The following is a 12,001-nucleotide window of genomic DNA, read 5'->3' as shown; positions in this document are numbered from 1 at the left end:
TTTCCAACTGTTTTAGGGAAGAAGAAATTCTGATGGAACATTCTACAGTCTCAGTTTCAGAACACATTAAAAGGTTTATATGTTATAGGTACTGAATGTTACCGACTGATCTGATTGACACTTGTTCTTTTTTTAAAAAAACAGTTTTGCCTTCTGGTCTGCAGCATATGCACATTCTTCACAGTCTTGGGAAGTTGCATTCCTGGAATTGTACTCTCCTATCTTCTATGTAAGTTCTTACAAATGCATAAGGAATTGGGTCTGGAATTTCTGTGGTGGCATCATGGATGCCCACTGCAATATGTAACCATGTTAACCGTGCTAAGAAGAAGAAAAAATACATTTTCCTCGTAATTGCAATCAAAGTCCTGAGAAATGCAATAACTGTTGAAAGCATTTGTATAATATTATACAAATGTATACTGTAATATGAAAATATTTGAATAATAGAGCAATGGTAGCGCAGTGGTTAGAATGCAGTACTGCAGGCTAATTCAGTTCACTGCCAGGAGTTCGATCCTGACAGCTCAAGGTTGACTCATCCTTCCATCCTTCTGAGGTCAGTAAAATGAGGGCCCAAATTGTTAGGGGCAATATGCTAACTATGTAAACGTCTTACAGAGAGCTGTAAAACACTGTGAAGCTAAATATAAGTCTAAGTGCTATTGCTAATATGTTTCAGAGTAACAATTTGAAAGTCATTTCTAATAATAAAGCAAATAAAACAATTAATTTTGACCTCCGGGTCCCGTCGACTAAGCAATGTCGTTTGGCGGGACCCAGGAGAAGAGCCTTTTCTGTGGCGGCCCCGACCTTCTGGAACCATCTCCCCCCAGATATCAGAGTTGCCCCCCCCTCACCTTTCGCAAGCTCCTTAAAACCCACCTCTGTCGTCAGGCATGGGGGAATTGAAATTTCCCTTCCCCCTAGGCTTATAGAATTTATACATGGTATGCTTGTATGTATGAGTGGTTATTTAAATTGGGGTTTTTTTAGATTATTTTTAATATTAGATTTGTTTAAATTGTCTTTTTATATTGTTAGCCGCCCCGAGTCTTCGGAGAGGGGCGGCATACAAATCTAATACAATACAAATACAAATAATTAAAAGGTTACTGACAAATGAAGAGTACTTTTATTAAATTTTATTTCCTTACAGATTATGTTGAATCATTTCTAATGAGTGTTTGGTAGTCCTAATTTTGGTAGTCCTAATTTCAATCAGAAATGCATACAATTCCATTGTTAGCATTCAGATGACTGCACATAATAAACATACCAATCATTTGTGCAACAATTATGTCAGTTTATTTATTTGCATGTCGTAACATTATTATTCCAGTTTTGCAGATTAAGAGTAATAAGCAAAACCTGCTAAAAGGTCGTTTAGAATTTATAATAAACTAGCTTCCATACTAGCTGTTTAATGTGAATGCAACCAGGTTTTCCCTTGACAATCTGCAAATTGTTTTTATGTAACTTAAATTTATACATAGTTATTTGTAATTCCTGTTTCAAAGCCCTGTGGCTCAAAAATATAACATTATGCATGGTTTTATATTTATTCTTCTTGACAGTATTATGTGCCTTTTTATGTCCATTCTTCAAGTGCAATGAATTTGGACAAAAGGTATATAGTCACATTAAGTCATATCTTCTGAAACTGAACTTCGGAATACAAGACTTTATCAACCAAAAGTTAAAAGAAAGAGCAGGTGAGCTTTCTTGATGAATATTTTTTTAATGGCTGTTTATCCACTGAAATACCCAAGTACAGAAATACTCTTACCATCTTTATGAAAGATAAAAATAAAGCTTCAAAATCTAATTATATTTTATTTCCTGTAACAATTAATAATCTTTCCATGACTTTAATAATCTTTAAATGACTATATCCTGATAAAGGTAAAACGTCATATAAATAAGTAAACAGATGTAAAGATTATGCACTTTAGCAGCTGATTTTAAATGCAAATTGTGGCTGGAGGGCACAACTTATTTGTAATGCATGCCTTTTTATCCATATGACAAATAAGCGAAAATAAAAATACTTGGCTGGCATAATAAGCAAAAATCCTTAACTGTTCTGTTTTCCAGAAATGATCAAAACAAAACCAAGTGAGGATGATAGTGAACTAGACTTATCAGCTTTATGTCCTAAGGTTGGTTGATTCTTATATCATGGGGTTTTTAAAAATGTTTTTTTGATGACAGTGAAGCACATGAACTTTTATTTGCCTTCACAGAGCATATTTCTGCTCCCTCCCTTTATAAAAATGAGGTGGAATAATCTAACCTTTGCCAATGAACTGTGCGCTCAGCGGGATTTCTTTCCACACAAATAATCACAGAATTGCAGAATAAAAGAAATAAAGTTACATTTTTGTCTAAACCTCTTGATCCAATAAGTTTGTCTTTTAAAAAAAAAAAAAAGGTCCTATTTTTGTTATATCAACATTTAAATATTTGTTGGTACCGTATATACTCGAGTATAAGCCGAGTTTTTTAGCCCCAAAAATGGGCTGAAAAACACAGCCTCGGCTTATATTCGGGTCATTGACAAAGTCACCACACGAGGGCGCCATTGCTTGAGCCAGAGCGAGGAGGCACCAGCTTTTGTCCCCTCTGGCACGCCGTAGTTCCTCTCCCTAACTCAAGCAAAGAAGGCAGCCATTTGCAATGGTGAGTCGGATTAAAAAGGCCCCCTGCTGTCAGATTCTCCTCCCCCTCCTTTGAAAGGATTTAAACTGTTTAAAAAATGGTATTTTGTGGTAGTTGCTGTCCTTGCTTGGATAGGATCTAATAATGTGTTATGAGGCAGAGCTAGACAGGAATTCTTTTTCTATCTGTCTATCTTTCTATCTATCTATTTTTCTATCTATCTATTTTTCTATCTATCTATCTATCTGTATCTATTTCTTTCTATCTATCTATCTATCTATCTATTTTTCTATCTGTCTGTCTATCTTTATATCTATCTGTCTATCTATCTATCTATTATCTATCTATCTATCTGTATCTATTTCTATCTATCTATTTTTCTATCTAACTATTTTTCTTTCTATCTATCTATCTATCTATCTATCTATTTTTCTATCTGTCTGTCTGTCTGTCTATCTATCTTTCTATCTATATCTATCTATCTATCTATTTTTCTGTCTGTCTGTCTGTCTGTCTATCTATCTATCTATCTATCTATCTATCTATTTTTCTGTCTGTCTGTCTATCTATCTTTCTATCTATATCTATCTATCTATCTATCTATCTATTTCTATCTATCTATCTATCTATCTATTTTTCTGTCTGTCTGTCTGTCTATCTTTCTATCTATATCTATCTATCTATCTATCTATCTATTTGGTTTTCTATGCTGATAACCTCACAGCAGCTAATGCTGAAGCTCTTCTTTGGATACACTTATTTGTTTGTTTGTTTGTTTGTTTATTTAATTGGATTTGTATGCAATCCCTCTCCAAGGACTCAGGGTGGCTCACAGCATATATAAAAACAGAACAATAATGTAAATCCAATTAATGATGAGAAGGAATCCAGTTTTGAAGGATTTTAACTCTTAGGTTTTAGCTTTGTTCCTGATCGAGCTACTTTTTTTACTTTTTAATTTATTGTTAATATTGTTAATTTGTTTACCCTCTTTTAAATTTACAGAGCTAGTTTACTGGTTTTCTTTAAAATAAATATTCTAAAACATGTCTCAATTAATGTAATTTTATTGTTTTCCATTTTTATAAGTTACCAGTAGCCACTGCATTTTCTAACCTCGGCTTATACTCGGGTCAATACGTTTTCCCAGTTTTTGTGGCAAAAATTGGTGCCTCGGCTTATACTCGGGTCGGCTTATACTCGAGTATATACGGTATATCTCCATTGCCTAAATAAAAAAACAACTGTTCTCACTCTATAATGATATGATCATGCTTATGGTGTTGAAAATTATGTGTACTGGAGCAACATTTAGTCTGCGGTATATCTGATCGTTTGGTTTTCCAATCTACAGGTTAGCTCAGCCACTGCAGCCAAGGAGATGTCTGTATCAGACACTGATATCTCAGAGATATCTTGGACTGACAATGGAACTTTTAATTTATCTGAGGGAAACACTCCACAAACAGACACATCCGATGGTATGTTCTACTATTTTGAATTCTTCCAGATTTTATTTAATTGTTAATTGCAGATTACTTTTAGCTATCTCAAGCAGGGGTGTCAAACTCACGTCATTATAGTGGAGTCATGTGACATATCGGGACTTTTTTCCCCTTCGCTAAACGGGGTGTGGGCATGGCCAGCACGTGACGCATCTGGCCAATGGTTCGGGAGTTTGACAGCCCTGATCTAAAGTAAAGTAATTTTACTATGATTCTCTAATATCTGCTTAACATTTATTCCTTGTAATCTAGATGTTAACATCAAAATTTGAAAAAGGTTTTCATGCAGACTCATTCAGGCTAAATAATAATAGAAATATACACACACAAACCTTTGAGAATGTAGACTGGCACAAAGACTGGCAAATCTGAATAGTTACTGTATAAAACCATTATATTGTATAACCACTCATCTCAAACCAGTGACTTTGGGTGGCGAACAATCATAAAAACTGTTGAACAGAATAGAAACAAGAAATAAAATACCAATACCAACCAAAAATATTATAATCCATCTATATTAACATAACTAGGAAATGGAACTCTTTACTCACTTGGGAACCGAGATCCAGGTACACAACCAGATCTGTGAAGTTTTCCCAAAGGCCAAAAGTTTCAATCCTAATCTCAGGAAGGAGAATATTCTAAAAGGGCATTTCCTTATTCCCGCCAGCCAGCATTCTTTGTCTGACATGCACATCCTGCAAGATGGAATTGAATGGGTAGAAACAACCTCAGCTAACCCAGCCGCATGCCATGAGGGACTTTAAAGGTGACAATCAGCACCTTGAATTGCACCAGAAACACCATGCAGCCCATAGAGCAATGATGTTATGTGTGCTTAATAGCCGGCATGATTTAAAACTCATGCAGCTATATTCTGTACTAGCTGAAGCTTTTGAATGCGTTTCAACGACAGCTCCCTGTAGAGTGTGTTACAGTGATGTAAATGAGAATGTAGGTTGAGATCTACATATATAAAAGCCAAATACCACTCATGCATCATCATGAAATCTCCAGAACTATAAATCCTACAAACTTGAAATTTGGCACATATGTTCCTCTTGGCTTCTAAGTGCTTGCTAAGACAGGATTTTTCAAAATGACCATTAGATCATTAGTATTTTTATACAGTATATAAGAATACATACTGATTTTAAGGAGTTAGACATTCTACTGCCTCTCCCCTCCTGAAAAGAACTCTGTTCCTACTGCCAGTGGGCATGGCCAGCATGTGACTCATCCAGCCTGCAGACTGAGAGTTTAGATATTCTATTCCATGCTAAGGAATTAAACATTCTATTCCCTCTTGCTACCTGAAAGGGAGAGAAAGGGGTAAGATAGGAGAGGCTTCTGTGGGGCAAACCTGAGGGAGGGAAGAGGATAGGAGAGGATCAATGGGGCCAGTTTGAGGGAGAGAAGGGGAGAGGAGAGGCTTCTGTGGGGCATGTCTGAAGGAGAGACCTACCTACCACTCATTAATTTTCAAGTCAAACCTGATCACATAGTTTTGTAGCAAACCATGATTATCTCTAGCTACTAGTGTATGTATGTATGTGTCTGTCTATCTACTGTATCTATCTGTGTGTGTGTATATATAATTTTATGCACACACACACACAAATTGGTACATACATACATACATACATACATACACACATACATTGTTCTCGTGTTTTTTCTCTCTCTCTATCTATATATATAGTGTGTGTGTGTACACATACATACATATATATGCACATAGATATGTGTGGTGTGTGTTTGTGTCATTGGCTTTTCCAGACTAGCTGTACAATGGAGTTTATTTTTTGTTGATTTGCAATTTATATATATGAAACTAATGGCCAATTGTAAAACGGAATGTATTCATTTATATTTAACTCTTGAGATCTGCCAGTCATTATGCCAATCATCTTGCTTCCCTTTCTCTCCTTCTCTTTTAACATTTATAATATCACAGCTTGTATTTGGACATATAGATGTCCTATCCAGTTAGCTGAAAATTTAATTCACTTTGGATCAAGCCCTTTTTTAAATTGATTACATTTTCATTTCTATAAATGGCTGAAACGGAATTTGATTTTTTTTATATGAACATCATAACTCAGAAGAAAAGATATGTTAAAGCTATAATTGTGGTGATTTATTTAGAATAACATGTCTTGTTCACCCTTCAGTAGATTTTGACCGGCCAAGTGACCATGAGGAAGCTTTCGCAAAGGATCTTGCAGAATTTCCATCTGTAGAAAATGGTGCTGGAACAAACGATGATGATGATTCAAGCATTGGCTTGCCGGTGCGTCATAAAAGAAAAAAAGCTCATCCCAGAACCTCATTGGACCAGTATTACAGGCAGGATAAGGAGGGGCTCTCTGCAGCAGGCCTTTCCTTGTCTTTGATCAACGACCAGGCCTTCAACTTGGTGACAGCAATTGCCGGTGATGTTGTTACATCGGTGGTATCAGCAGCTGTCAGAGAACAGTTGCAATCTGTGCAGGAAGTCCCAAGTATAAGTGAAGAAGCAGATGCAGATGAAGGAGACGACTTTGAACTGCTTGACCAGTCAGAGCTTGAACACATGGAAAGTGAACTGGTGCCTACCAAAAGCCCAGAGGCAGAGCCACAGGAAAAGAAGAAGTCTTCAGGCTTCCTCTCAAATCTGCTTGGTGGGCATTAATGTGGAAAGAGAAGCTGCTTAATAGTATATCGACATAAATACAGACAATGTGAAATGCAAGGAGAGAAATTGTGATCTGTAAGCTTTATCTATTATTCTAGATGTGCTGTAACATTCTTCATGCAGAGTGAACTAACATGTTTTAGATCAGTTGATGCTGGTAGCTTTGTTTCTGATAGTGATGCCATAGAAATGAAATCATGTTTTCATTCACAGCAATTTTAGAGGCTTCTTATACCAATATAGCTCAGTTTTGGCTGTCACCAAATCTTTGTCACTTTCAGCCTGTTTGTTCTTTTTCCCTCCCTCCCCTCAAGCATTTTGGCAGAAATATTTCAGGGAGAGAAAATACCTGCAATATTCATATCCTACCTTAACAAGGCTTTGAACACTTTTGCTGCCATCATTTTTATCCTACTGAGTCACACATTCTCTAATTGGATAGTAATTTTTTTTTGTATTACCTGTCTGAATCTCAGTTATTCATATGGGTTAACTAGAGAAGCAGTGTCTTTTCAAACTGTATTGTTAAGAGGCCTGGGAGTTAGGCAAAATATCCATATCCTATATACCATAATGCACTTTGTACAACTATTTGTAGCACATGTATCTGCTGTGTGGAATTGAATTTAGGTTGAGTAGGAACTGATTAGGAAAAAAAATTCAAAACTGAAATTAAGTTGGCATTTTTTAAAATTTTCAGTTCCATTAATTTAAAATGGTGTAACCTTATATATTTAATATATAAAGTCATAACAGATCTGAATTATTTATTTCTGAAAGACTATTATATAAGAAATAAAATATTCCTGGTATATAAATATAAAATGCTATTAATTTTAGCACATTGAACATTCTGTGGCTCACTCTGAGAAGAAACTTAGTAAATCTTCTGTTGAGCATTATGGTTTATCTTTAAAATTGAGGGTAACAGGAATGTCTTATCAAGGTGAATCAAACTTTTAAAAGAAATAGCTTTAACATGCCTTGATTGGCATGTTAAAAGAAGCCACAGATTGAGGGACCATATTAACTGCTGTGATTTATCTCCAACTTATAGAAATTTTTACTGGCATTTTAATCAGTATATATAGTAATGGTGTGACTTTACGAAGTAAAGGTACAGTTTAAAGATAAATTTATTTCCTTCCTGCTATGTTTATTAGGTAACTTGAAAAGTAAATGTGGCTTTGCAACATGCAGATCTGAGAAAAATGTTATGATAGTTCAGGTCCAAATCTTCCTACCTTCTGTAAACATTCATCTTCCTACCTTCTGTACACATACATCTTCCTACCTTCTGTAAACATTCAGTAAAGCACACATACTCAAGGCTACACTAATCCAGTGCTAACTATAAAGCAGATTGTTCACTGATTTTTGTACATCTTTACCAAATGTTACTGTGCTTCAAATTTGGAAGTGTAGAGAAATACTGGGTTGCAATCCCCCAGAGTGAAAACAAAACATAGGCATCTAGAACAGTGGTCAGCAACCAGGGGTCCGTAAGAAAACTTTGGTGGTCCGCAGAAAAATTATTTGCATTTATTATATTGCACTAAATCAGGGGTCCTCAAACTAAAGCCCCTGGGCCGGATGTGTGCAATGAACATTTGTGTTGCAGCCAGCCAGTGCGCTAGATTGCCCCTGCAAACTCTGTCTCTTGAGGAGCCTAGCTGAAGTTTCGTGCACTGTTGCTAAAGTGCTTGTACAAGGATGGGCTCCTTCAGCCACTTAGCTTGGCCTGCTGTTTAGTAGCTCCAGCCCCTCCCTCCATCACGGGAATCCAGGCTCCTCAACAAGCAGCACACAAAACTCCCACCACCCGGGAGAAGAGTGTGTCAGAACCCAAACACTGAGCCTTGCCTGCCTGCAGAAGCCAGGGATCCCAGCCACATAAAGGTCTCCCAAATCCCCAGGTTGTTTGCTCCACCCGCTTGCTCACCTACCACACCCGGGCCTGCTGGATACATCTTCCCCCAAACCAAGCAGCAGGGAGGGACTGGCCAGCTGAGGACAGCACCTGCTGTCCTGGCAAAGGTGAAGTGGAAGTTGGCAGCAGCAGTGACTCGATCCTGGCCGCCAGCGCTGCGGGCAAGAACTGGCCACACTGATCTTGCTTCATCGCTACACAGATGGAGCATGCACTGTCTGCATCTCTCCATTGTAGTGCCTCCCAGACACGGCCTACAGCTCCAGGCCCAAAGTGGCGGGAGGCGAGGGTTGCCTTGGCACCACCAGCTGGCACAAATGTACTGCAACAAAGGCGGAATGTTGTTGCCATGCAAAGGCAAATGGCACTTCACTCCCACACACTAAGGCTTCACCACTGCCATTTTGGCCTATCTACGTCGCCACCCCTCCTTGCCACAACAGCACCATTACTTTATTCCAACCGACGAGGGCTGTGCTACTCCTTGTACGTTGCACCACTTCCAATGTTGCATGTAATACCACCCTTTACAGCAAAGATTTCCAGCCCCACCACGAACTGCCCATCTAGTTCCATATTTCATAGATCTAGGACTGGCCCACTGGTCATCCCAGAGCAGATCTTTTACCCAGGTACACCGACTTGCCAAGGAGCTGCTCCCTGGCAGACTGTTGCACCCGAATGGGGGAACTGCCAGTGCTGTGACTAGAGCTCTGGAATATGAGACTGACTTTCCCACTGACGTCAGCTAGCTACCAATCAGTCTGCTTTTGCTTTTACTCAATTTGACCACAAAGCTACTCTTTGAGAGAAGGAACACAAAAGAAATTCCTGGAAGGCTGTGTGCCTGAACCAGGCGCTTTCACTCAGGCCTCCTGCCTGGAGGTCTCACATGAGCAAAGATGTGCGGGAAGCCAAGAGAAAGCTCGTTTAGTGATCATTTGTGCTTAAAAAATTTATGAGCAGTCTTTGCATTTATGGCTATCGCATTACCTCATTGTCACATGATCAAGATGCAGGCACTTTGCAATACCTAGACATTTATGACCAAATGTTCCATGGTCATGTGATCACCATTTCTGCGTCCAATAAGCAGAGTCAATGGAATAAAATTGCAATTTGCTGTAACATATCTTGCTTAATGACTGGGTGATTCACTTAACAACAATAGCAGAAATGGCCATGTGATGTCTTGTTTAATGACCATGTCACTCAGTGATAGAGTTGCCAGTCTTAATTTTGGTTGTTAAGCAGGAACTTATTGCACAGGTAATCCTCTGTACAATAGGATACAATTGAGGCCAAAATTTCCCTTGCTAAGCAAGGCAGTTGTTGAGTTGTGTCCCATTTTCAACCTTTTTTTTTTTGCCACAGTTGTTAAGCGAATCTGATCATGTGATCATGAAAGCTAATCTGGCTTCCCCCATTGAATTGGCTAGTCAGAAAACTGCTGGGAAAGTTACAAATGGCGATCACATGACCTTGGCACAGTGCAACTGCAATAAATACATGCCAGTTGCCCAGCGCCCCAAATTTTGATCACATGACCACATGAAAACCAATTATGAGTCACTTGTTTCAGTACCACTGTAACTTCAAACGGTCATCAAATAAATGGCTGTAAGTCGAAGACTTGTAACTTGTTGTGTAACATCCATTCTGCTTTTTATTATTAAAAATGTTCCTTTCACTTTTTGTTTAATCTGGAGTAACATAGGAGAAAGTGGTTTTAGATTCAGCAAAAGAAGGGTATTGTCACATAACCATTACTCCTAAGTAAATAAGGTACAAACACAGGCTTAGAAAAGGTGTGATGGGAAGCAATCCTCTTAAGGTAGCCACAGCTCCCCAGAAGTTTCAATAAATTTGGCTTTTCTAAGTCATCTTGGTGTGCATCCACAGCTACTTTGTTTTACTGACAATCCCAATGGAAGTATTGTCTGTACATGGACATTCAGGCAATCTTGGAAAACCTTCAATGCAGTTGTGTGAAGCCTTTTGTGTAGAGTTGCCTCAAAGATTTTGGGGATGGTTTGTTCAAATGTATGTGTTTTGCAGTGTCCTTTTCAAATTATTTGCAAAGCCCTAAAAGTAAATCCCCTTAAGACTTTTTAAGGAAAGCACCTGGTTTCAGCAAAATCAGTGTTCTGATAGCTTGGTTCTGACAGTACCAAGTTCTGACAGTTCTTGCCAATCAAATGTATTAGATGTTTGCATAATTCTAGTTTTGATACTGCTGGGCAGTTTCATCATTTTGAAATACAAATTAGAAACCTCTACCATTGTGTAGAATGCAAACTCAATAAATTGTGTTTTCTTTTGAAATTAATGGATCTTACCATTAAATGGATATAGGAATAAGTGGGGGTTTACTTCTAAGGAAACGTGCTGCAGATTGTGAGTCTAAAGAACAGGCACATGGCTGTTGTAAGTTAAACTACTAAGATAATCTTCCCAGTGCTGCCCATTATGTTGTGATCTGTAACTATGTGCACTTTATTATTTTCTTTAAATAAATATTTCAGGGATTTTCAAATGTCAGATACAGAGGTACTATTTTAGAGAATGAAGTTCCATTATTGAAAACAACTTAAGGAACTACTTAAGACTTCTTGTAAGCAATTCTCTTTCTAGTTTTCAGGTAAATAGGTATAATTCCCATATTTTGAGATACCTTTCTGGGCAACCTAAAACATTTATATAATTGCACTCATTTTTTTTAATTTTCAGAAATGTATATTGCAAAAATTATAATGAATTGGTACCTTTATGTCTATGTGTTTATTTTTAAACAATACAGGCTAAAAATCTAGTTGTGACACACCCAAAGATCTGAGTATGCTGAATTTCCCCCCTAGTTTGTTATTGTTGTTGTCATTGCAAAATAAAATATTCTACTTACGAAGTTCTCAAATCAATTTAACAAATAGAAATGCTCTACAGATAAAAAGTGGCTTGACTTGATATGAATTTGACAAATCTGAGCCTTCCATTAACCAGTGTGATTTGTGTGGGGTTTTTTATTCTGGCTCTTCTTATATTCAGCACCCAACAGCTCAATATAAAGTCATCAAGTATTTTCATATATTTCATTGTGGGGTAAATAATAACACACAATCACATTAGCTTTACTCTTGGGAACTAATGGAAACAACACTATATAGCCAATTCAAGAAATGTTCATGGATAACACTTTAGAAAATGTAGAGTTAAGATGGCTTCTGA

At 37.5% G+C, this 12,001-nt stretch overlaps 1 protein-coding gene across 4 annotated transcripts in view; it reads left to right on the top strand.

The window, feature by feature from the left end:
* RETREG1 (reticulophagy regulator 1) overlaps positions 1-11,726 on the top strand; it is a 64,601-nt gene extending 52,875 nt beyond the window's left edge. For 3 of the 4 annotated variants that reach the window (XM_070747099.1, XM_070747101.1, XM_070747102.1), the window contains 5 exons: positions 145-229; positions 1,578-1,715; positions 2,098-2,162; positions 4,016-4,142; positions 6,344-11,726. In XM_070747099.1, coding sequence (XP_070603200.1) covers positions 145-229; positions 1,578-1,715; positions 2,098-2,162; positions 4,016-4,142; positions 6,344-6,843 — 915 coding nt within the window. In that variant the 3' untranslated portion in view covers positions 6,844-11,726. The remainder of the gene's footprint in view (positions 1-144; positions 230-1,577; positions 1,716-2,097; positions 2,163-4,015; positions 4,143-6,343) is intronic. The other variant, XM_070747100.1, reaches the window with a different exon arrangement.
* Positions 11,727-12,001: the final 275 nt, after the last annotated feature.

Source organism: Erythrolamprus reginae, chromosome 3, assembly GCF_031021105.1.
Source record: "Erythrolamprus reginae isolate rEryReg1 chromosome 3, rEryReg1.hap1, whole genome shotgun sequence".
NCBI lineage: Eukaryota > Metazoa > Chordata > Lepidosauria > Squamata > Dipsadidae > Erythrolamprus > Erythrolamprus reginae.
This window is presented reverse-complemented; position numbering and strand designations above follow the sequence as displayed.